Below are 27,562 nucleotides of genomic sequence, written 5' to 3'. Positions count from 1 at the left end.
TCTACACCTTAAATTTATGCAATGTTGTGAATAATACCTCACTGAAGCTGGGGGGGGGAGCGGAATTCCTCTCCCCCATGCCAAAATAATATATCATCATAGTGGAACATTAGAAAAAGTATCCATAAATCTACTGCTCAGAGATAACTAAAGATGTTAGATGTGTATTTTTAGTACAAGAATGTGCCAGGTCCCTAGGGGGGGGGGGAATGGCTTAGGTATCTAAGTCATCAGTTTAATTCTCAGGTGAGCTAATTAAGATCCATTTACTCTGTGGCTGCTGATCACACTTTTTAACATGTCCAGCTCTCTGAGAGGCCTGTCATCGATCACAATGCGGGGTGTGGGTGGGAGAATGGATGTGTCAGTGCAGACACGGGCCTTCTCTGGTGGAAAAACAAAAGCAGGCCCAGGAAAAGAACTGGGAGCGTCCATTTCATAGAAGACAGAAGGCAAACTCCCTGACAGAAAGAGACTACCTCTACTCTTAATTCTGCCACCGTCAAGCTTTGTGAATTGTCAAATTATTTTGGCTTTCACATTTCCCTGAGTAAATCTGGGATTAATAACCCCCCACCTCTGATGAGGCCAGTGGTGAGGGCTGCTCAGCTGAGGTATCAGATGACAAAAGCATAAATACTACAAAAGCAGAAAACTCTGTGATGTCTGAGATGTTGTAAAGAGTGTTCTCAAGCTCTGACAAGTACGCGAATTGCCTAAGGCATAGACTCCTGTGGGCCCTGCCCCCAGACATTCCACTTCAATCGCCCTCCACTTCCAACTTCCAAATGGCATTGGTGCTGCTCTTCAGACCCCACTCCTGGTGCAGAGATTTTTTTTTTTTTAAATTCACTTCCTCTTACTAAAAAATTGTCTTCTAAGCATCTTTTTCTTATTCATTAACATTCTTGGGCAATTCAGTATGTGTCCAGCCCTAAGTCAGGCTGCAAAAACACGAAGTTAAGTCCCCTCTTACGAACTCATAGTCCAGTCTAATTAGAGATGGTGGTAATGAAATGGGCCAGGAGTCAGAAGAGCCCCTAAGGTACGAAATACAGCCTAAGAGACTCAAGACGATGCTTTAATTCCATCTGACGTGACCCTAAACATCAGCAAGGGAAGGCTGTCACTTGACACAAGGGTTTTATTTGTTATTGCAATGGGAGACCTCATGTCAGTTTGAAAGTGGAATACATTTTCATCTAACACTAACAAGTGCACAGAAAATAGGACCTAAGGTAGCTCCCACCATCTGCAGATAGAGTAGGGGGCCCGGATGCAGCAGGAAGGCTGACACCTAAATGTTATCAATAAACCATGAAATAGATTTTATCTGCCAGTCCTTTAACTCATACGATCTCTAATTCGAACCTGTAATACCATGGAAAACAAGAGAATTCAAAGGCAGGTTTTGTTGGTGGTGGGTTTTTTGTTTTTGTTTTTTTTTTTACCCTGACAGAGATAAATAAAGATTTAAGCAATCCCATATTAAGACCTGTCCCATTTAGCCAAACACCCTTTCTCTGAAGACCATCACCCAAGAACAATACACAATCGGAAAGATAGCTGTCCAATATCATGCTTACAAGAGAGTGAAGAACACTACTCACATTACTAATTACCTGATATGTTAAAAGCTATGACCAATTTATTTATTAAGTCTTACTAGAACATACATAGATTTGGAACCAGTACTACCTTCCATGGTAATAAATTTTATGTTTTAGTTAACAATTGGTATATTAAGTCCCACATGTAAAGAATTAACTCCTTTCATTTGTTCTAAAAATACTGTAGTAAAGCTGCAGGGGATGTGCTCTAGTTGAAGAATAGTAGAATTTCCTCTGTATGTCGTTGGTTCATCCTATTCATACCCTTCAGTATTTAACAGTTGAGTATATTTAAAGCATGTTCTCACTGATATGTGTAATCAAAAGTAGAGATTTAATCAAATGATATCATAATCACTGAAGTTAAATTTACTTGCTCCCCGCTTGCTTTGATTCGAGTTAACGACTCCTCTAAATTACATCAAGGCCCTCCTGATTCCGAGCATGTCCAGGTGCTACATGCAGTGGCTGGGAATGGCTATACGAAGCCACAAGGACAAATGCTTGACCTTGCTTCAAAGCTGCTCCTAAATGACTTTTCTGTCCAATAAAATGACCAATCCCACAAAATCCTACATTTCAGAGACTTAGGAGAAGAGTAACGAATAGAAAAAGAAAAAATGGAAGGAAATGCTACTTATTTGAAAAAGACTCATATGCCTGACTCCAGCCACAGGTCTAAAAAAAATCCATGAGAAGTGTTTCATTTATCTGTCTTTTCATAAATACTGCATTTGTACTACACAACTAATCTTGCGGACGAAGCCTTTAGACTTCCTCATAGACGGAATCATTCTGTAAGAATACCCTTTTATATCAGTATGCCCTCATTCCACATTTTGGACTCAGAGTTTCAAAAATATTCTTAAAGTTTATTTTTCTCAACTTTTAGAGCACTAATTCAATCATTTCCGTAAACTTGCCAGCCTTCACTGACTGACAAACCAGGAAAAAAAAAAAAAAAGTTTGAGGAAATAAGGCAAAGACCAACCTCGAAAGACAAAAAGAAAAAAAAAGAAACCATAAAGTAAATGATTCAGTGTTAGAATTATTCAGCAAGCATTCAGCTAACACTGAGAATCAATTACGTGGAGGATACATAGGAGGCAGAAATGAAAGGTGCATACAGCCCATTATAATACAGTTCAGCAAGTGTTACATCTGTTTAAAAGTGGTGTGGCCACTCCTTCAGATTCCAGATTTATATCTGGAATTTATTTATATCAAAGATATAAATATTAAAAACGAGACTATCTAAATACAAGAAAAAAGCTGAAAAATTTTGTTCATAGTCTCAGAGTAAGGCAGACCTAAGTTTGACACAAAACTCAGAAACTATGAAAGAAAGCTTGATAAATACAGTCTCATAAAAACAAAAACTGTAAAATATAATAATAATGCCTACATGGTCAGATATCTTAACAATCTCCCATCCAAGTACTAACCAGGCCAGACCCTGCTTACTAACATATGGGATCAGATGAGACCAAGTATGTCACAATGGTATGAGCGTAGAGCATAAACAAAGTCAAAAGAGAAAAATTAAGGGGAAATTATAAAATAAATCCCAAAGAACTAATTTTCTTAATAGAGAGTTCTTACAAGTCAATAAAAAAAAACAAAAAAACAAAAAAAAACCAGAAAAGTAGGCAGTTCACTGAAAAGGAAATAAACATTTAAACCCTGTATTATTGAAAATTTCACATTTCAAAAACGAAGAAGAGCATAATAAACTAATATACTTATTGAAAAGTTCTCCGATTAATGCCTTTCCTCCCACTCTGGACTTTAAACTTGTGCCTTATTTCTTTGGCGTTTGAGCCCAGTGTCTGGTCCACGATAGATATTCAACATATGAAGGAATTCATTCCTTCATTCAACAAATATTGGGTCAGGTGGGCACTGCACTACATTCTGAGGACAGGGCAAAGCAAACTCATTCTCTTTCAAGGCTTCCATTCTAGGAGTAGTTAGAAGATAACCAAACACAGACACACACACACACACACACACACACATATAACATAGAAGGTAATCTAATGGCCCAGATCCTGTTGGTCTCCAAACAGGTATTAATTACATGTTTCCATACTGATACCCTCATTAGGCATTTTCATTTTCAATGATTTCTTCTGATTAAAGTAACTTTAGTACTTTAATTCTTAAATAATTAATTTATTTTTTCACTAGAACTTAATAACAGTTACAAAATAGAGAGGGAGGAAAAATCTACAATGTTATCCAAATACGACTACTTTCAGCATTAAAGCGTATTTCTTTCCTGTGTTTTCCACAAATCTTTACTATCCCAGTGGGCACAGAACGTGTAATGTTTTCTGCCTTTTAGATCAGACGCTTCATCTTCCTGCATCCTTAACCAAGACGAAGGAACATGGCAAAAGGATCTCTTTCCGAAAGGAAAACGGGTTTCCATAGCAGCCATGGCTTCGACTCATTCAATCCCTTCTGCCCTCTTCAAGACCAGCAGTTTTACCAAAGCTGAGCAGCCCTCCAGCACCTCCCCCTGCAATGACTTGCTGCCTCCAAGTTTAAAAGGGGCCATTTTTAAATAGACGGAAGAGGTGCCTCACACATGCCAATCACTCTCTTTTCTCCCATCTTCCTCTCCTCCATATTCTTGACATTGAACCTTGAGAGGATTTTCTTTCTTTTACCTCTTCCTCACGCTTTTCCTATTTGTTAATTATTAAAGAACTTCTTCCAGCTTCTTGGAAACAAAAATGCTGTGAAATGCTCACGGGCTAGATTTTGGGAAAGAAGCAGTAATTACACAGCAGGAAAGGAAGAAATGGGTAACGAGCTGCCCAGACTGCAGACCACATGAGCCATCTGAAACTGAAGACACTGCCTGTCTTTCGGAGGAAATTATGGGTAGCAGGAGGTTCTGGGAGATTAGCAAAGCACATGTTGCTCTTATGTTTATAGCGAGTTGGCAACAGGAATTGAATATTTTTCTTTAATAGTAAGCAGAGGTTTATATTCATAGATTATGAATGAACAGAAAGACCATCTCTCCAATAAACAGACAACAGATAGTGGGGGGGGGGGGCGTCCAGTGTCAAAAAATAAGTGGGTCATCAAAGTGATTTTTAAAAACTGGCTGTGGAAATATTCTGACTCTGCAGGAAGTGAAGCATGACAATTCACTAGCCTGGTTCCTTCTTCTTTTCTAGCAAAACAGCACACCACATTAATTCTCTTTACATAAAGACAAATGAAAACAGGCCTGCAATGCATCACAACCAGACTATATTTAATAAGATGATGCTGAATAATAAAACTTTTAAGGAAAGTTATAGTACTGGTATCTTGCCTCAGAGTAGCATTTATATGCTAATGATCTGGAAGAGGTTAATTCACTGGGGGTAAGGGAAAGAATGTGCATATTGGGGGTAAAAAAGGATTTATGGTTCTTTTCACCTACATTCCAACTTTAAGAAAAACAGATTCCTGTACTTTTACATAAGATTTCTTGTATTGTAAATAATATGAAGTATTATGACTTCTTTCTAAAATAAATGCCACTAATACATCCTGGTACAGTTTGATGAACATAAAATACCATGCAAGCTTCAAGGGATAATCTGACAATACCCCTTCTAAAATTTTCAGCTTCTAGAAGCAACAAGGCCAATCACTTTTGAATGACATTTTCAAGATCATTAATCTGTGAATTTTAAGGCACCTGTAAGCACAGAGCCACCATAGACTAGCTCAAAATTCTCAGTCACTTGGAATCCCAGCCTAAGACTCAAAAAGAGAGGCTCACCCCCAAAATTTGTTCTCTCTCAACTATTTTATTTCTTAGCAGTTTGGGCCCAATTTTTCAGATTTGTACATTTTATAAAATGGGATCGTGTTATACACATGAAACCAACACCAGCAGCTTGTTCACTTGCCAGTGTCCAATATATCCTGCCTACAAAAACTCTGAATACCGACAACAACAAAAAAACTTAAAGGGGCGGGGTGGGGGGAACCCTTCTGCTAACTCATTCCTCACAGAGGAAACATTTATTATTTCCTGGGGCAGTATGCTGAATTTCTACTTCTACAGCTGTAATTTCCACTTGTGAATACTGGAAGGGGCTTAGGGGATGGAAGAGGAAGGGGTCAAAATCCTATGAAAGACACATTGCTTTTAAGGGTACTGTAATGAGATTTGCAGAAAAGTTATTGATCCATGCCCTTTCGTTTTATTTCCAATATACACTATAGTCATGTTATTTCCCTATGAAAGTTCAGTGTATTCATCTAGGGACGTGCAGCAACAGGGCAAATAGCAAGCCAGAATTCTGGAGTGTTCATTAGTAAGGAGGCAAAAGGTCTTCACGGAAATCCAGGCACCAGGCAAAGAAAGAAGAAAAGCAAAGTTCAATTTAGAACCATTCCCCAGCCTCTCTGGATCACAATGTGAGTGATCAAAGAACACGGCAGTTCAGGAAGGAAGCAAGAATAAATAAACGCGTGTGTTCATATATACCTAGGCATGTAATAGTTCTTCCTGGCGCTGCTCTACTAAACTCTAATCACGTGACCTCACCTAGGGCAAGCAATCCTCTAAGACGGGGATTATTTTCTTCAGATTATAGAGCTGGCATTCAAAAGCAGGTCTGCCTGACTCTGAAACCCATCAAAACACGTGCTTTGAAATGGTCTATGGCAGGAGATGGGTGGAAGATGGTTTCTTCACCAACTGTACTTTTTTTTTTTTAAAGACTTAGTTATTTGAGAGACCGAGTGAGGGGAGGAGCAGAGCGAGAAAACCCTCAAGCAGACTCCCCACTGACTGCAGAGTCCGATGCAGGCCTCAATTCCACGACCCATGAGATCACGACCCCGAGCCGAAACCAAGAGCCAGACACTCAACCGACTGAGCCACCCAGGCGCCCCATACCAATTGCACTTTTGAATGAAGTTCAAGGGTATTAACTTTTGAAGACCTTTAAAGAATAATGAAAATCAATGTTATTTAGGTATTTAGATATATCAAGGAATATAGAAAATACAAATAGAACACATTAATTTTTCTAAAATATTTAAAATCTGAGAAATTCTAAGTAAGCTCTTCTTTCTCCTTAAATTTGTTATTTGCTTTAAAAAAAAATCTTTTAAGTCCTATATACAAAGAGTAGAATTCCCTTAACAACAAGTCCACGAGATTATGATCCCCTCTATATACTGCCTGGCACCTCCCAGGAACTGACATTATTTGAGCAACTGAGAAGACCTGCTCCACTCTGCCCTCTGCCCCTACATGGAACTGTAGTTTCCAGTGGTCTCTCCCTGCCCCTCCACTGTGACAAATCCCTGCCCTGGTAAGCATGGAGGGTTGGAGGAGGGTAGCAGCAGAGAAGGAGGTGGGGAGGAACAGAGACCTGTGTAGAGTATATCTTGGATTTTCTAGAAAAGTCAATTTCAAATATCTTGTCCCACAGTCAAGTGATATTAGTCTATTATGCCCTGAACTCTGGTTTGGCAGACATGATCTCTCAGTGTATGAGTCAAGACAGAGTTAAGACTGTAGTGCAATTTCAGTTTCCCCTTATGAAACAAGAATTATGAAATCCAAATCTTATTAGCTATTTTAAATAGATACAGGAATTCCTGAAACCTATTTGCCTTATTGGCAAATATCACCACACATCAAAGGAGAAAGCAGAGGACAAAGGAAAGACCTCAGAGAGGCATTCAACTCCAAGGCCAGCCACTTCATCTGTGACCTTGAACTAATATTAGTTTCTGAGCCCCAGTTTCCCTAACTGTAAAATGTAGACACTAATAAGTAGCTCATAAAGTGGTGGTGGGAATAAATGAAATAATATACATAAATACCTTGAATAATATTAGTACTTAATATTCAATAACTATATTTTTTTCATTTGAGTATGAACAATATGCTTTAAAACTTTTCAACCTAATAATGTCTACTCACCAATCTGAGTTTGTAGGGGCTCTAGTACCCCAAGTTCAAGAAATAACATCAACAGAAGCTGTTCACCTAGCCCCCATCCTAGAAAATGTAGAATTCTCAAAACCACAAACTGCACGCCCATTTACCTTGGTTGGTTCTCCACAGTGAGGTTCTCTCCTCTCTGATAGCCACTGTCTGCTACTTGGGTTGTAGACCTCTTCACAATTTGCTGTAGCTCCTGCTCCAAGCGTTCTTTGATCGCCTTAACGGTCTCTGGAATCTTCTTCAGTTTGGCCAGTCCCTTGATGAGGATGCCCATAAAAAGGGTGCTGTTCTCCTCTGGATCCGATTCCAAATCCTCCTTGATATCCTGCAGGTTCATCTCCCTGACTGTAAAAAAAGAAAAAAAGAAAAGAAAAAGGTTCCATTACAAGATTCAAAAACAGAATGCATTGAATAAATGGGATCACAGCTTTGATTACTGCCTTAAAGGAATTAGAGAAGACTTTTCAAGTGTATATTTCAAGGGGGAAACAAACCATGAGAGACTGTGACCTCTGAGAAACAAACTGAGGGTTTTGGAGGGGAGGAGGGGGGGGATGGTTGAGCCTGGTGGTGGGTATTAAGGAGTGCACGTATTGAACGGAGCATTGGGTGTGGTGCATAAACAATGAATCTTGGAACACTGAAAAATAAAACAAAATTAAAAAAATATATATATCCCCCAAAATTATATTCATATAGTGACTAAGAATCACAAAGTAACAGTTACATTCCTCAAATCATAGCCATCAGTTAAAATAAGAGGTGGAAGCCATTAAAAACAAGGAAATCTCCACAGAAAGTTTTCCACGGACAGCCACTTCTACAATGAGCCAGTCCATTCATGACATTTATTAAGCACTCGCTGTTGATAGAATGCCGTACTTGGTGCTAGAGGAGAATTCCTGAGAGCCACAGTCTCAAAACTCTTATTTAATACTTACAAAAGATAAGTAACTTGATAAAAAGAGGTAAGTTAAATAAGGTAAATTAGTTAAAACAAATGACAAGAGATGAAGAAAACTGAAGAACGGTATGTGCAAAGTGAGACACAACTCTGAGGAAAAGAGTAATGAAGACTTTTCATAAATACAAAAGAACCTCCTTCTACTTTTCTCTAAACGTAGGTCTACCATAACACACTCTACTGAAAATGGGTCTTGCAAATCCATGTTAGTTTTCTGAGAAATAATTTTATATGTCAAAAGTCTCCATAGATCTACAGGGATGGAAGAGGGCAGCCTAGCACAGTGGTTCTTACCCCCCAGTGAGGAGCTGGGGAGAGTGAGCGATGGGGATCCGAGACCTCCATTACCTACTGAAAAGCACAGGCCCTCCCTTCTAACTAACGCACATACACACAAATATGTGCCCCAAAATACCCAAAAATAACTCTCTTGTTTTAACAATGGTTGGATTTAGATAGAATAAAGCGAAAGTGAGTAAAAGCCTTAAGATGGACACTAATAGTTAAAGTCTTCCCCATCCTTCCCTCTCTGTTCTTCAAAACAACTGGCAGGTTTTTAAAATATGTGATATCCTGAAAGATTGCATACATTCTTCTTTAGGGGAGTCAAGCTCAATGACCCTATGGGTCCACTCCAAGTTGTTCAGCGCCACTGGAATGCACTGCAATCTACTGATTAGGGAAGAATGAAAATATCCCGCTACAGGCAGTAAATCCGTGTAACCACTGCATAGAGTCTCCAAAACCCCTACTTCAGATGATGCACACGCTATTCTCTTCAATCCCTTCTATTCACGTTCCCAACTCGTAAAATGCACTTCAATATGAACCAAAAGCATTTAAGGACATGCGGGATATAATTACTTCAACAAGCTTGTTTTCACTGAAGACGTCCTCTTCGTATTTATCCATGAGGCTGAAAACCATGTGGAGAGACAGAAGCACAGCAAGAAGAACCAAATTCCTAGGATTTTCTTTGCAACACAGAGGACATTTGATGAGGTGGTATTTCATTTAAAAAATTTTAAGACTAGGGGCGCCTGGGTGGCTCAGTGGGTTAAAGCCTCTGCTTTCGGCTCAGGTCATGATCCCAAGGTACTGGGATCGAGCCCCGCATTGGCCTCTCTGCTCAGCAGGGAGCCTGCTTCCTCCTCTCTCTCTGCCTGCCACTCTGCCTACTTGTGATCTCTGTCTGTCAAATGAATAAATAAAATCTTTAAAAAAAAAAAAATTTTAAGACCAGTAAAGCAAGAGTAGAACCAAGGTGACTTAAGCCTGTGAAGATGACAATTTTGATGGCCAAAAAAAAAAAACAAAAAAGAAACAAAAAAACAAAACCACAAACAAACAGACAAAACATAAGGCACTGATATTTCCAAATGTGACATTCCCAAAACTGACATTTTAGTTACTGGTTTTGTTTTATACATTAAGAACTGGACCCCTCAGGCCACAGACTTCCTCCATCCTGCAAAACCAATCCCAGCAGCAAGAAGAGAGAAATACTTAGCAGCCAAGGAGCCATCTAAATTCTGCATGTTGCAGGTTGGGGGGCGGGGCGCAGCCGGAATGAAGCACAACTATAAGCAGAGCTTCAGGCAGGGAAAAAAGTAATAGAAATTTAGCTGAGAAAAAATGATCTTCACAAAAGAGCACATATGAGTCACAAACAGACACAAGCAAGGGGCCACTTGTGTGTCACAAGCACCTGCCACAAGAGTGACTGGTGAGGAGATAAATGTAGTTAAGATCCATGAGCCCCTAGACGGTGTGGCATATAGCTACTTATATGTGCACTAATATGATAGAGAGCCTATTAAAAAATAACAAATAAGCAAGGTATGAATAATAACATGCCAGAGCCTCAAATGGCACATTTGTTTCGAACCTTATCTTTCTGTTTGTCTCCTGAAATCTCCTAGAGCATAAACAGTGAACAGATCCAATATTAATTAATTTATATTATCTATTTCACTTACATCAGCTGAAAATTAAAAGGCAATTTAAAAGGATAATATAATCAACCATGAAGACTAGTCCAATAATCATGGTGAGGTCAGAGAGAATTATTGGTGCTTTATGGAAAAAGTCTTGTACAAAAATAATATAGCTGAAATTCAGTACGGGCCTCCCACCACAATCAGAACAAAATGTACATTCTTCCAAACAACTTAACACCAAACCATTTATTCCCTTGTATCTACAGTGATACAGTACTCAAAGTGCAGGTTTAAGAACACTTTATAATTAGAAATACTATACTCTCTCACCCAGTTCTCTCTGATCTTTTTGCTCTGAAGAGACTTATCAAGTGAGGATTTCCTGAACCTGCTTTTGAAGACCCTCAGTGGCAGAACAGTGCTAAATATTAAGATTTTCATGTTCTTCCCCACTATTACTACTAAAATCCTATTGGCCCCAACTGTTCCTTATCACACGCATAGACAGGGAAGGAAGGAAGAAGATACAGATGTGTAGGTACACATGCCTAAGTGGTTTGAGGCTAAGCATGGATTCATGAAGGTTTAACAAAGACACTTTGGGACTCATGAAACAATTAACTGGATGCTATCTCCAGTCCTCCCAAGCTCCACAATTCCATGATTCTATCAACTTAGAGTAAATCTATACATCTCTGGTTCAGGGCCTATAGCCAATTCTGTGCACCTAGATTACAGATAGCCCATTTAAAAAATAACGGAGAAAGTGAATAACCTATTTAAGCAGGTAAGTCTTCTATAAAAGAAAATTACCTTTTGTTTCCCAGTGAGTACAGGAAGAAACGAGACTAGTCCATAACTGCTTTCTTTTCTTGGTATGTTTGGTAAGAAAATATAAGTAACATGCACCATGGCTATATACACATGTCATCAAATCTGCACAAGAACCCTGATGATACACTTTAACTTTGTACTGAATAAGCTTCATTATTTAACTTAAGATTTATACATGTTAAATTGTAAGAGATAACGGTAGTGTTTACCACAGAAACTCCTGGTAAATGTCATGCTTTATACTATGCATGGTAACTAAAGTATATAGATATGGTAGATCTGATTTTGACCTACATACCTAACTTCATTTACATGTATTCAAGAACATTATGTCTATATAACAGGGGAACTGTGTCACTATTGAACAGAATTCAATATAAATTTAATATAAAAAGGAGACTTCAAAAAACTCACCAAGCCTACTTAACCCAATAAAGTACCAAGAGAATTACATACCCACAACCTGCCCCCACAGGCAGGAATCTCGCCTCAGTAGAGTGACAATACTCTCAAATAGAAAATAAGAAAGTTACCACTTAACAGTAATTCTGGTCAAAAAGGCACTATAAATTCATAGTTGAGATACCCAATCTCAAGATAGTTATACACAAAATAGAAACTAAGAAGTTATGAAGAAATAGTCTGGTCCAAAATTGAGAGTAACATCTCTGTGGACAAGCAATAGAAAAAAGGAATGGAGCCAGAATATGTGTCCAATGACATCTGTGTGGAGAAGCAGGCCGAGGCAAGCAAGATCTAGCCCATGGGGTGTTACAGAGACTCAAACGCACCACTGGCTAGATAAACTGACAAAGTCCTCCACGGAGGGCTACAAGCACAGGACCAAATCAAGCTCTACACCTACAGACGCTTCTGGTCTCTTCAAATCCTTATCTTCCATCCACGTCCCAGTGGAGATACCTGGTCAACTATTTATCTTAAATACCATTCATCTCACCAATGAAAATTACCTCTAACATCTTTTATTCTAATTAATGCACCCACTGGTAAAGATGAGAGAGCAGTCTCTGATGCACGGGTTGTCCCTGGAGTATAGAATCTTGATTAGGGTCTTTCAAATGTTAACTAACTATACCTGAAGTGTGGATTCCTGATTAAGGCACTTCAGAAATGTTAACTAAGCACACCTAAGGTGCAGATTAAATTACTTTAAAGGAAACTACAGACAATAAAACACCCTACTCCTGAAAGGAGGCTGCCAAAAGTTATTGCCAACTCTGTACTAGGGGCCATCATTTACATGAAGCTAGGGGTTTTTACAGTCCTAGCACAGGAATAGTTTCAACTCGGAGGTGCAGAATGAAAGCACAATGAATGTGCCCTGGTCCACCCATAAGTGAAAGTGGGCTAAGGGGGAAATGATGGTATGTTTCAGGGGGAAGGTAGAGTGGAGGGTAGACTATTAAGATAAAAACAACCAAAACGATACTGTTCAGTCTCCCTTGGGACAGCGTTTAACATACATGATCTCTTTTAGAACAAGGAGGATGCATCTTTGAAAGTCTATGAGTAGCCACCAGTGGAAAAGTGGCTACTAAAAACTTTAAGAGGGCAACAGGATAAAAGAAGACACAAGGAACAGATGAAAAAATTGTTTATATTAATATTCAATAATATGTGTTGGGTTTTGTAAGTTCAATTGCCTAAAGAGATAGTACAATGTAGTAAAAGAGCAAGAGTGGGGCCTCATAGGACTTTAGATTTGATTACCAAGTCTACCACATTCTAACTGGGTAAATCTCTCTCAAGTCATTAAATCTTGCAGGACCTCAACTTTCCCATCTATAAAATGGAAATAATATTATCTACACAACTGTGTATATTAAAGGAGGTAATATGACATCAAAACACAAAAACAAACCCCCAAGAAAGGGGGAAAAATGTACTTTTACAACATCTAGCTTTAGGAACTCCTGGATTGCTAGAGACAATGGAAATTACTGAATTCCCCACTTCTCCTTATTTCCTCCAAAAACAACACAGAACAACAAGAACAAACAAAGCTCATACAAATCATACCCTCAGGATAACCTGCAGATTGAAAATGCCCCAAATTCACAACAACTATAAATAAAAATAAGAAAAAAAACACCTAATCCCATCAAAGGATCTCCCAGGCTCCTGGCCCACCTCTGCTCTGCCACAAGGCTTTGTTGTAAGCAAAAGCAGGCTGTTGAAGAACCATGAGAAAACTAGGAGGTTAGCGATGATCCTAAGACTGATCTAAAAAAGACTATGACCACTCTACATTTCAAATACTCAAAAAGTATCCAAAGAGATGAGAGCATGGACTAGAGGGAAGAGAGTTTAAGAGGAGATAATTTGTTGCACCAGTATTTGAGACCTCCAGCTTCTATGGGAGAAATCAGACAAAAGGAAGAGAGAAATGTCCTTTGGCTACTGGATAGCGAAGGGAGAAAGAAGCATAAAGGGAAAATTCAGGACACCACGAGAGAGCCAAAATTCTGAGAACAACCTTCTCCTACCATCAAAACAAATAATACACTCAAGTATTTGGATTTTGCTATGCTGACAGAAGAGGGAGCCAATGATCTAGGAATTCAATTAAACACCCCAAACCCATAAAAAGAGAACAGAAAAAAATGAACAAATTCGTATGAAGGTATGGGGGAGAGGGGTTGTCAGAAAATCCAGCACACATTAAAAGAGGAAAATTTCCTGCAACACAACTACCATGAAGCACAAGAATAGTAGTTGGCAACACTCCAGATGGAAGAAATATATTCAAATAAGAACCTATGGATACAAAAGCCATCTTGAGTCAGAAATCCCAAAAATAAGAACAGACATGGACAAATAAAAGAAAGGTCCAAGAAGCAAATGGACTAAGCCGAGAAGAGATAATGGAAGAAATAGGATATTATTTCAGACAGGAAGAATAACTTATAAAATACCCAAGAGAAAACAGACACAAATGAGTATCTTATAAAGGATATTAAGGAAATTCAGGGAACCAAAATAGAGAATAAAAGGGATATAAAGAAAAAATTACAAAGACCAAAGAGAAAGTAGTCGAAATGGAAGACAGGCAAAGAAAAAGGTAACATATTAGAAGAAAAACAAACAACAGGTTACTTAAAATTATTTTTTAAAAAATCTTGAATCTACAAAATGGAAGAGCCTATTGGGTACCTGGGAAAATTAGCCATCCAAAATATAAACAAAGGAACAAACTCCAGGGCATACCCTATTACAACTGTTAAGTTCCTAGGTTAAAAAGTCATCAAGGTCTACAGGCTCACAACTTACAAGGGCAAACAAGGCAAACTGGTGCAGCCACTCTGGAAAAACAGTATGGAGATTCCTCAAAAAGTTAAAAATAGAACTACCCTATGACCCAGGAATTGCACTACTATGTATTTATCCAAAGGATGACAAAAATAGTGATTCAAAGAGGCACATGTACCTCAATGTTTATAACAGAAATGTCCACAACTACCAAAAAATGGAAATAGCCCAGATGTCCATCAACAGGAGAATGGATAAAGGAGATGTGGTATGTATATATATATATATATATATATATATATATATATATATACACACACACACAATGGAATACTGCTCTGCCATCAAAAAGTATGAAATCCTGCCATTTGCAGTAACGTGGATGGAACTAGAGGGTATTATGTTAAGCAAAATAAGTCAGTCAGAGAAAGACAAATATCATGATTTCACTCATAGATGGAATTTAAGAAAAAATCAGATGAACATAGGAGAAAGTAAGAAAAATAAAATAAGGTGAAATCAGAGAGGCAAACCATAAGAGACTTTTTTTTTTAAAGATTTTACTTACTCATTTGAGAGACAGCAAGCAGACACAAGCTAGGGGGCGATGGCAGAGGGAGAGGAAGCCACAGGCTCCCCACTGAGCAGGGAGCCCAACAGAAGGCTCAATCCCAGGACCCTGGGAATCATTATCTGAGCCATAGGCAGACACTTAATGGTCGGAGCCACTCAGGTGCCCCAAGAGGCTCTTAACTATAGGAAACAAATTAAGGGTTGGGGGAGGGGAGGTGGGTAGGGATGGGCTAAATGGGTGATGGTCATGAAGGAGGACACTTGTTGTAATGGGCACTGGGTGTTATATGTAACTGATGAATCACTAAACTCCACCAGGAACCTAATAATACACTATATGTTAACCAACTTAAAGGTAAATAATAAATTTTTAATTAAAAAAAATAAAAGAATTTTCATAAAACACAAAGGAAGATAATAATGAAATAGCATTTTATAATAAAAAAAAGGAAAGAATATCAGTAAGTAAAAATTGTAAACTAATGAATTTATACCCATCTAAGCTGTCCTTTAAGTACCAAGGCTACAGGACCTACTAAAGGAATTCTGCACCCATGAGCCTTTTTTTAAGGAACGTTTTGATGAGCCAAGAGAGGAATGGAAAAACTTCAGCAAAAAAGATTGATGATGAGCATTTAAAACATTTAAGTGTAGATTTAAGATAAAAACACAACTGGCAGGTGTGAATGGAAGATAGCTAAGACAAATACATAATAAACAATAAAAAGTTAAAAAATAACACAAATAGAAGCTAGCAGAAAAGAAAGGATAATGAAGTCATGTTGTTACTTAGGCAAAAGACGGGGATTAAAGGATATCCACAAAAACAGAAATGTGAGAGGGAAAGATTAAAGCATTAAAAAGGGACTAAGAGCATTTTTCTATGTTTTTAAAAACATTAAAAAGACAATTGCTAGCGGAAAAAAACACCTCCTCAACAACAACAACAAAAAAGTGTTGAAGTAGCAAAGAATATCTCAGAGAAAAAGAAACATAGCAAATATACATATTTATAAAATACTACAATAGAGGGGCGCCTTGGTGGTTCAGTGGGTTAAAGCCTCTGCCTTCAGCTCAGGTCATGATCCCAGGGTCCTGGGATTGAGCCCCGCATAGGGCTCTCTGTTCAGCGGGGAGCCTGCTCGCCGGCACGCACCCCCCCCCCCGGCTTGCCTCTCTGCCTACTTGTGATCACTGCCTGTCAAATAAATAAATAAAATCTTAAAAAAAAAAATACTACAATAGAGCTGAGACAAAACATTAGTCTTATCAATATACATCAATGGATCATAATCACCTATTATAAGAAAAGGATTTTCAATTTGATTCACAAAGCAGGGCCCAACAATAATCTATACACAGATCTCAAAACTAGTAATTTAGAAAGGCTAGAAATATAGAATAAACAAAAGACACCAGTCAAAAAGCATTAACCATTATGACGAAGGGCATCTTTTAATATCACATGCCACAATTCGTAACAAGGCTACAACACTTACAAATACTGATATACCAAATTAAACAGCAGCCACCATTTTGAAACAAAAACTACAAGGGAGGCAGAGATACAGGGGAAAACCCACTAATAGAAAACTTGATACATCACACACACACAAAAAGGAGATCGAAGACCTAAACAATAATTAAATAATGCAGATCTTATGGATATATATCAACTCTATACCTGATAACCAAGAATGTACCTGTTAGAGCCGATTTAATGTTAAACCTGTTTAACTATTAGGGCCTGCTTAGCCAGAGGGACTCCATATTGCCTAGGTAGCCATATTGTTCTTTATATCCACGGACTTCATTCCAGGAATAAACGCCCCAGTAGTTCCTGGTATCGGTTCCCGGTATCAATTCCGGTAGTAAACGCCTTAACAATAGAAGCCACATACCTTGGGTCTGCGGTTATGCCCTATAAAACCAGCCTGTGAGATCGGGACGGAGTCACTCTCTTTGGAGGCGGCCCTGGCGGGTCAGTCTGACTTCTAATGCTTGGCACAGAATGAAGCTTTTTGCATAACTTTTACTTTGTCTCAGTCTCATTCCCCTGGCCAGTCAGTCTAACTTCTAATGCTTGGCATAGAATAAAGCTTTGCATAACTTTCACTTTGTCTCAGTCTCGTTCCTTTGATAACGGACCCCAACAGTACCTTTTACTCAAGTACCCACGGGACATTCACAAACACTGGTCATGTATTGTCACAGAGAAAAGGTAAGTTCCATGAAGTAAAAGTATTACCAACAATACTCTCTGAACTCAACGCAAAAAAGCTAGAAAGGATTAAGAGAAAATAAAATTCTTCTGTTAAAAACACTGTATCAAGGGGTGGCTAGGTGGCTCAGTCAGTTAAGCGTCTGCCTTCAGCTCGGGTCATGATCCCAGGGACCTGGGATCAAGCTCTGCAGCCATCAGTCTCCCTGCTCAGTAAAGAGTCAGCTTTGCCCTCTACCTCTCCCTCTGCCCCTCCCAAAACACCCCCAACTCATGCACTTTCTCTCTCTCCCTCTCTAATAAATAAAATCTTTAAAAACAATGGATTTTTATCAAATACAAACTGAAATGAGACGATATTTTTAAAATGATAATGGAAACATTAAATATCAAGGTCTATGGGATGCATTTAAGGTGTTGAGAAAAATTCCTGTCACTGAACACTTTTATCAGTAAAACTGAAAGAAAATATATGATTTCAACGTCGAGATCAGAAGAAAAAATAAACCAAAAGAAAGCACAAAGAAGGAAATAAAGATAAAAGCAGAAAATGAGGTGGAGAACAGAAAAATGCCCTAACCAATAATCAAAATACTGGTTATTTCTTGAAAATTAAAAACAAAAACAAAACAAAAAATCCTAACACAATAGACAAACGACCAGCTACTTTGATCAAGAAAAGGGAGCTAGTGCAAATAAAAAGACAAAAAGAGAAAGGAAATTTCAAAATCAGAAGAAAATACTGATCTCCGTATAGATAAAATTTGAAAAATTAAATGAAATCAATTAATTTCCTAGAAAAACACACATTATTAAAATTGATCCCAAGAGAGACAGAATGCTTAAAGAGAACAATCTACACATGAAAAAAGACAGAAAATTAATAAAAAGCAAAAATATGAAAAAGTATCATATCCAAATGTTTTCACAGGGAAATTCCCTAACCTTCAAATATCAGAGAATCCCAATGCTCCATAACTTGTTCTAGAGCACTGAAAATGAAGAAAAATTTCCCAGTTCCTTTTATGAAACAAATTATTATATTGAAGGCAAAATCTGGTATGATTTAGACAGTAGGCTAATATCCTTTATAAACATCAAAGCAAAAACTCGAAGTAAAATATTAGCAAACAGAATTCACCCCCACACTGAGAAAGTAACACACCATCATCAAGAGGCATTTATTCTAGGAAATGAAAAATTGGTTCAATATTAGGAAATCCATTAATATGTAACACAGTAAGAGATTTAAAGACAAAATAGAAACAAGTGGATGAAAGACAATGACAATTCACAAAAAAATCAAAATGGGCTTTAAAATTTCCTTACAGAAAATTGTTCAAACTGACTCATAGTAAGAGAAATGCAAATTAAACAATACTGTGATACCATTTTCACCCATCAAATGGGCAAAAGGTCTAACAACATAATTTGGCAAGGCTGTGGGGGAAAACGAGCACTCTCACACACTCGTGGCACAATGTAAGCTGGTACAACTCTCCTGGGGAATTTGGCCAGACCAAAAAAATACATATGGCCTTCTCTTTTGATCGAGCTATACCTCTTCTAGATGTTTACCCTAATGATATACCTCCAACATTATGAAAATACATATGCACAATGTTATTCATTATATCACTACTTATAAAGGCAAAATATAGTAAACAATCTATATACCCATACATAAGAGCGTGGCTGAACTATGATAAATCACCATAATGGAGAAGTATGCAAGGGTTAAAAAAATAGTAAGAAAGCCGGGGCACCTGGGTGGCTCAGTGGGTTAAGCCTCTGCCTTCGGCTCAGGTCATGATCCCAGGGTCCTGGGATCGAGCCCCGCATCGGGCTCTCTGCTCAGTGGGGAGCCTGCTTCCTCTCTCTCTTTGCCTACCTCTCTGCCTACTTGTGATCTCTGTCTGTCAAATAAATAAATAAAAAATCTTTTTAAAAAAATAATAAGAAAGCATAATCTATATAAACTAAAATGGAGTGATTTCTAGGATATAAAGTGAGAACAGCAAAATATAAGAGAGTATCTAAAGTAAAATTCTCCTTCATGGAACATTTAAGAAGAAACACAGGAAGAATAACCCAGAAACTCATGAAATTGATTAACTACAAGGCATGGGTAGAAAAAGAAAAATGATTAGCATCCACTTAACTCTCTTGTAACAGTAATAAAGAAATGGCCTAACAAAAACCTGGCAAATGACAGACAATTTATAAGAGCCCCAAGTGGTTCATATACATGGAAAGATTCTCAACACCTCTAGAAATCTCAGAAATGCAAACTAAAATTACAAACTAAAATAATAAAAACACAGAGCCTATCAGATTTGTGAAAATCCATTTGCAAAAATTAAAAGTCAAACAAAGCCAATTTTAAGGGGAAGAAATAGAGAAACAAAAGCTCTTGCATAATTCAGAGAAATCTACATTGGTAGATTTCACTGGTACATTGGTACATTGGTAGATTTCATTGTACATTGGTACAATAACTACAAAGCTATCTGCAGGGGCGCTCTTGTGGCTCAGTCAGTTAAAAGTCTGACTCTTGATTTTGGCTCAGGTCATGATCTCAAGGTCATACAATCAAACCCAGTGTTGGACTCCACTTAAGAGTCTCTCTCTCTCTCCCTCTGCCCCCCCCACCTGCTCTCTTGCTTAAAATAATAATAATAATAATAAAATAAATAGCTACTTGGCAAGTGAAGTTTAAAATGCACAACATTCCTATACAGATACAACACACATGGCCCCCAAAGAATAGGGCTTCCTCACTTTGGAGGCATCGTGGCACATACAGAAAATAACAGTACTTACCCAGCACAACAAAGATAAATGGGGATGGCTGCATGTAGCTAAGAGAACTTGCCTAGAGATTCCAATTGCCCCAAGACCAGACTGGCTACACCAAAGGCTGAAGGGTTCAGTATCTCAGATATATCTACAACCCATTCCCAAGAGATCAGTAGCTTGGAAACTGTCCTATAGTTTACAAACTGTCCTACAGTGTACAACAATACTCACTGCTATAAGGTTCCTAATAATGAAAAACTGAAATTTATAACTTGTCTATCAATAGAAGAATGGATAAATTGTGATTATATAATAAAATACTACACAGTAGTTAAAATAAACGAGAGCTGCATCGTAACATAAGAAAATCCAAAAAAGTACAATGTTGAGCTCAAAACCCAAGTAGTAGAATGATACATATATGATACCAAATCAGTAAATTCATTAAATTATATCATTGAACTTAAGTAAATATGTAAATTAAGCTACACAATTTACTTACGCCCTAAAATACTCAAAATAATATACTTTGTATATATAAACAAACATACACAATATTATAACACTTACATACAAATATATACATATGTAAACATGTAAACTATACATATTGTTTCTGTATTTACAAATACACAATATATATACATACATACACACAGTAAAAGTATGCAAACATACAGGAAAAAGATATGGAACAATTTCAAAATAGTAGTTACCAAAAGGGTAAAAGAGAGAGGAAAGGAATTGAGGAAGAATTCATGCATTCATGGGGGGGGGGGGTTCAACTGTACCTATAAATTTTTTTTAAGGAATCTGAATCAAATCTGGAAAAATACTCAGATTTATTAATCTAGTAGGAAATACATAATGATGGTCATATTCATCTCCTATTCATAATAAATAAATGTATTTTAATTAAACTCTGGCCTTGCTTTATTTTTACATTTATCAATATCTGAACTATTAGTTCTATTTTGCCTCCCTTATATATAGTTCTCAGCTCTACTTATGATTAATCATAGAAATCAACCAACATTTTAATAGCAAATGAAGGATACCTGAGGAACAACTGATTTAAAAGGCCAAGGGAGGCCCCAACCTCAGGACAGAAGTACCTCAAAAGGCATCATATTGTTGTGGAGAACTTTCACTATTCTAGACATGTGAGTTGCAAGAAGAAAAATTTCATCTCCTTTTATGTTAGGATTCATAGCTCCCACTCCATGTAGAGAGAATTTAAATATCAAATCCTAAATTTTTAAGAAAAGTATCAAATCCCAGAACAAGATTTTATGAAATAAAATACACATGAGAAAACAGCAGCAAAAGAAAAAAAAATCATTTAATTTGTGCTCTCTTTAGGTTTTATTGCTTAACCTATGCTGGTACCAGAAAGAAAGGAAGTAAGAAGTCCAGTTTCATTATAGTTACATTCACAGCAATCCCAGCAGGGGCATGCATAAAATGAATAAAGAAGCCACAAATGAAATGCCTGTGTACCCCGGGAGTAATTGCTCAGTCAAAACGTTCCAAAGGCAGTTTGCCAAATGAAAGGACATACTGGGAATCCAAAAGCTTAAACCAACATTTTACTACAATTATTGGCTTTTCTCCATACTTCTCCCATCCTTTTACCTAAGTTATAGTTGAATTACTACATCTAAATTAGACATTAGTTTCCTGTACATTACAAAATACTGTGACTGATGAGAAATAGGAGAAAGGCTTGCAAAATACATCGCTTACTCATTTAGAGTGGGAACAGCATGAGGCTACCTTCCAACAATTACCATCTGGTCAACCTGTACCGATCGCTCAACCTCTGTGAGCGGAATATATTTATAAAGTGAGTTTTTAAAATACCTGATTAACTAGAGTGTATAAGCAATCTCGTATATTTACTACACAAATTGCTATTCATGTTTGCGCTTAATTTTTAATATTTCACATTTGCATATTTTTGCTTATTGGCTGGTTTTATTGATTTACAGGGGTTCTTTATATATTCTGGATACTTAACCTCTGTTGGATAAATGCCAATCTTTCCACGTTCTATGGACTCTTCTGTAAATTACCCGTCATTTGCTCGGTTCTTTAAGAGGCCATTTCTTTTCTTCACTAACGTGCAGGAAAGCTAAGTGGATGCTAATCATTTTTCTCTCACTGGATTTCTTGCTTCTGCCAACCTGCGCCTTGATTTTACATTTTGTAATTAAATTTTTAATTAGATGATATATACATATTTACAGTTCTATATTTTTATAACTTAAGTATTTAATAGACTGGAATAGGATAGATACAAAAATAATCATCAGATAATGACAATAGTACCTGCTATAACTACCTCATAGGACTGCAGCCATCAGTTGAACGATGGAATATGCCTTACAAACTGTAACATGTAAACTATAATGGAAAATCTCACAGAAAAGTCACTCCCACCTCTACCTGTAAAGAAGACATTTGAGAAAGACTCATTTGCAAATAATCAAAATTCTTGTTTAATTGAAAGTCCTCAGGAATCACCTCCAACCTAAATTTAAGGCACCCCAATAGGATCTGTTCTATCCGGGGATTCCCTATTGGAACATCTGCTATAAAAAAACATCAGTTCTAATGGATTACACCCTCCATCCTACTATTTCACAAGATGAGAGGGGAGTTTTAAAAGCCTATGTTAAACTTTCTGCTGAAAATGACTATTACTTTCAAGGATGACTTGCAGGGCACTTCACAAATATACTCTTAGGACTTTACTGTTCATTAAGAATAAGAAAATATCTGCCCTTTATTTATAGCGTACTTCATCAGCCTTACACTTTTATACGTACTTGGTAACATTTTATGCAGTTCTCTACATAATTTCCATCTTCCTCATTTACATAACCCCCTTTAATAATGTGACCCAGATTAATATAGTCCTTAAGACTGAAACTGCAATGATTTAAAAAGACTTCACACATAATTTTAAGAAAGTCAAAATTTTACATCTTGGCTCCTCAAGATAACTCAAGTCAGAAAATAGGCAGTGCAGAATGTGGTAAGCAGAATGACTGTCCCCAAAAGATACCCATGTCCTGATCCCCAGACTCTCTGAATATGTCTCATGGCAAAAGGAGACTTCGCAGATGTGTTTAAGGCTAAGGACCTTGAACTGGGCAGAATAGCCTGAATTAGCCAGGTGGAATCAATCCAATCACTCACATCCTTAAAAGAGGAAGGAGGCAGATGAGGGGGTCAGAGAGATGTGACACACTGTCGCTGGTTTTGAAGAGAGAGGAAGAGGGCAATAATCTGGGAAAGTAGCAACCCCTAAGAGCTACAAAAGGCAAGGAAATGGACTCTCCTGTAGAGCCTCCAGAAGGAACACAGCCATGCCAACATCTTGATTTTCGTTCAATGAGACCCATACCAGACGTCTACAAAACTGTAAGATGATAAATTTATGTTCTCCTAATTTGTTGTGGCAACGGGAGAAAAACTAATACCCAGAGAATCCCTAGCTTTATCGCAGGAAAACAAACCGGTTAGAAGAGCATATTCTGGAACCCAGCTCCTTACTTGAAATCACAGTGCTACTCCTTGTCAGCTGTGTCAGCTTAAACCAATTATTAACCCTCTATGCCCTGGTTTTCTCATCTGTAAAATGGAGCTATTGCAATAATAGTACCTACCTACAGAGATTGTTAAAGGACTGAGCTAATTCATGCAAAGCACTTAAAATGTTGTTCTACAGATGGTAGGCACTAAACACATCTTACCTACTGCATTTCATCAGTAATATTTCAACCATCTTCTCTTTCGGTCACCCATAGAAAAATGACGAGAACAACAGCCTTCAACCGTGAAAGAAATGAGCCCTTCTAAAAAGAAAGGTTTGTATCTTAGGTACAAGCAGTCCCCATGATGGTCCCAGCACCACTCAACTACCACCGGCTCTTCAAGAGTCGTCCCCAATAAGGAAGGAACAGACTCCCAAAGACAAAGTGTTACCATGAACTCCATGAAGTGAGAAATGCTAACTACAGGGCTTGACAGAAAAAGTACCCATCAAAGAGTAAGCTGTCTTATTAAAAATAATAGATGTAGCAAAATGAGTTTCTACTGAAATTTCCTTAACTGGCATTTTTTCGATTTACTTAGTATTTACACAGTACTTTTCATTTACAAAATGCCTGCCCTATCATTTCTTTGTAAACAATTAAAATTTTTATTTCACTTGGCCATTGACTCGGCAAGAATTACTTCAATTGCTATAACCAGGCTAAGCAGTGATGGTTCACGCTATAAAAACACAAAGATAAAACAACTGATAATTTCTTCTAGAGGAAGAGGTAAATTATAAAAGTATAAATGTATAATATTTCATAATTCCATGCTCTACAACAGCTCAAAGCAGTGTCAAAACTCAAAAGAATAGCAATACTACGTCACAAAGAAGGAGAAATTTTTTAGCTCCAGGAAGAGGCTTGAGTACAAACCTTGTGAAGTGTCACAATAAACGTAAATGTTCAGAGTTTTTCGGTTTTTTGGTTTTTTGGTTTTTTGGGGTTTTTTGAATCATTAAGTAGACCAAGAGTAAAATCTATTACAAAAGAATTTCTATGCTTTTCCTACAGTAAAAGCAATAAACCTCAAGAATCCAAGCCTAAATAACCCTAAAACTTTATTAAATGATATTTTAAAAGGTAATTAAATATGCCCCAGCAACAACAATATATATAGTCAGGCTCTCAAAAGAAACAGTTTCAATTAGTTACACAAAATGTGTTGATTGACTCCAAATTTTTTTTCTGCCTCTCCACCTTTTCATTATTTCGAGCTCTACAGGACTACAGAACTAGGAAAGAACTGTAAGAACTAATTTACACCTGCAAAGCCAACGATAACTGACAGTCCTCATTCCTTAAAAGGTACTGAGGACTTTAGCTGTGACACGAAGGCACCTGCAGGACATCTCACCAAAAAATAAAAAATCCCATCTCCTTCTCCTCAACCCAGCACTGCCATAGTGGAAGGCTCTTTGCGGAGGCCCAGAGACAATCTGGGCCAAGCTCAGCTGAACCCTCTGGGCCATTCCAGAAGAAATCCCCTAAATCTGTTCAGATTCAAAGCATACTCTCCCTCTCCAACCTTAAATGTAGGCCAAAATGGCTCTTATTCAACAGAATAGTATGTAGCCCAAGAAGAAACATGGCTAGTTTGTGGATATGACCTCAATGTCCATTATATGTGTGCGTGCGCACACCCATGTCAGCACATGTGGAAACAGGGATGGCACTGGAAGACACAAGGTCTCTCTACAGAGGACACAGGATCTAGAGCAGACCTAGAGCACTCAGAAGCCAGAGAGAGCATTTAACATGTACAGCAGCTGGGTAAAAGCTGACAGAAACAACCGAGGTCATGAGGGGGAGGGGCGGATGGCAGGGAGTAAGACCCCTTGCATCAAAGAGCATTCAGATTCAACTTCAGAAACACAAACAGTGCTGGTCAAATAAGGCCTAAATAGATCTGGATTTAGGAGACGGGCCAGATTCAGCTGCCAGTTTTCAAAGCTGATAATGCAACAGGCCCAACCAGTCGTCTTCTATCTCACTCCCTCTGAGGGTGGCACAGAGCTCACCAGAGGCTCCAAGGCACTAACCTCAGGACCTCCCAGGCCTGACCCCCCCAGATTTCCCCAGGTCTTTACCGAGGAAGTACAACATTATGAAAAGAAGGTGAGTGGCTAAAGAATTAAATACTTACCACTTGAGCTTCCAGGAGTAGAAAACTGAGAGGTATCAAGGAATTTTCGAGGCGTAGGAAGGTTTGTAACATCAATCAGAGGAACGGGAGAAGCATCTTTTATAAGGGAGCTGAAAGGGAAAGGTAGGTAGTTACCACTTTCTCCAAAACCCCACTACCTGCCCATCCCTTAAACCTTCTGTTTTGGCGTGAGCCCTCTGTACACTGCTTTCAAGTGTCTCCCAAGTGTATTTCCAGTGGTGATTGTACAGAGACGGGTACAAAGATGTAGTCTAAGGGCTCCAAGAATTCAAATTTTTGTCTTTTTATCTCAATGCTAGCTGGGTCTAAAAACATTAGCATAAATATATTCTGGATCATCTGGATGACTATCTTACCACCAAATTGTGCCATGCAATTTCAGTACCCTCCTCTGTTCCTATATTAAGATTAATTTATCAGCAAAGAAAGATCACATGTGACCATATCATGGTAACTGAACTAAGGTTTAAGTATTTAAGCTTTATTTAACTTGGGTTTTTCAAGCTGGAGTTTTTTATATACTCTGGGAGTTCACTACATTTAGTTTTCTTTAAAAGAGGCTCATTGGGACGCCTGGGTGACTCAGTCAGTTAAGCGTCTGTCTGCCTTCAGTGTAGGTCATGATCCCAGAGTCCTAGGATCGAGTCCCACATCAGGTTCCTTGCTCGGCAGGGAGCCTGCTTCTTCCTCTGCCTGTTCCTCCCCTTATTTGTGCTCTCACTCTCTCTCTCGGACAAATAAATAAAATAAAATCGTTAAAAAAAGAAAAAAAAAGTTCATAAATTTCATCAAGTTGAGAATCATGACAATAAAAGATGATTTAAGGAACTCAAACAGGTTAATTCAGTATTTGATTACCCATTTCACCTTTTCCATAAAGGCCTTAGCAACTCATCTTAATGATTAACTTTAGCATCTCCAGAATAAACACGTTAATTTTAAATGACATAAAGACTATAAAAAACAATTAAATTTTCAAGTTAATTCACATTTATAGCCATCTGGTAAGTGAAAGAAGTAGGCAATTCCAACGCAAGTCAAACTTATGCTCTACTCTCAAGAAACTGAATCATCTACAGGGTGCCTGGCTGGCTCATTCAGAAGCATGAGGCTCTTAATCTTGGGGCCAAAAGTTCGGGCCTCATGTTGGGTGTAGAGATTACTAAAAAAAAAAAAATAACAAACTTAAGAAAGAATGAAACAAAATCGTCAAATCACATTGTAACTAAAACAGAAAAGCTTCCAAGGGTAGACAGGTCAAAGCCATAGTTCTCACCTCTTTCCTGTCCCATCAACATCAGTAGCAGTGGCTGACCACAGACGTGATTCTCACAGTGGGTTGTAAAGGGTGGGCAGACAGAGCGGGGGAAGCAGGGACAAGACTACAACTTAAGGAAAGATTTCTCCAAACGGGAAAGACATTGTACATTTTGAACATCGGCATCCGCACATCCCACAGGGACATAACCCCACCTCCCTCCCACCCCTCCTTTTGGATCCACAGCGCTAGGTACGCGTGTATTTCTGATCTGATAAGCATATGCGTGTTCTTCAGAAAACTGAAAAACAAACTTTAGGTTGAAGGCAAAATCATCATTT

At 38.0% G+C, this 27,562-nt stretch overlaps 1 protein-coding gene across 1 annotated transcript in view; it reads right to left on the bottom strand.

Annotated features, from left to right (window-relative positions):
* The window catches only part of EXOC4 (exocyst complex component 4), a 721,703-nt gene that overhangs the window by 631,800 nt on the left and 62,341 nt on the right, over positions 1-27,562 (bottom strand). Inside the window, exons 5-6 of the mRNA XM_080818086.1 lie at positions 25,943-26,052; positions 7,692-7,935 (exon numbers count right to left, since the gene is read on the bottom strand). Of these exons, the coding sequence (XP_080674212.1) occupies positions 7,692-7,935; positions 25,943-26,052 (354 nt within the window). The remainder of the gene's footprint in view (positions 1-7,691; positions 7,936-25,942; positions 26,053-27,562) is intronic.

Source organism: Martes martes (assembly GCF_963455335.1).
Source record: "Martes martes genome assembly, chromosome: 11".
Lineage (NCBI taxonomy): Eukaryota > Metazoa > Chordata > Mammalia > Carnivora > Mustelidae > Martes > Martes martes.
This window is presented reverse-complemented; position numbering and strand designations above follow the sequence as displayed.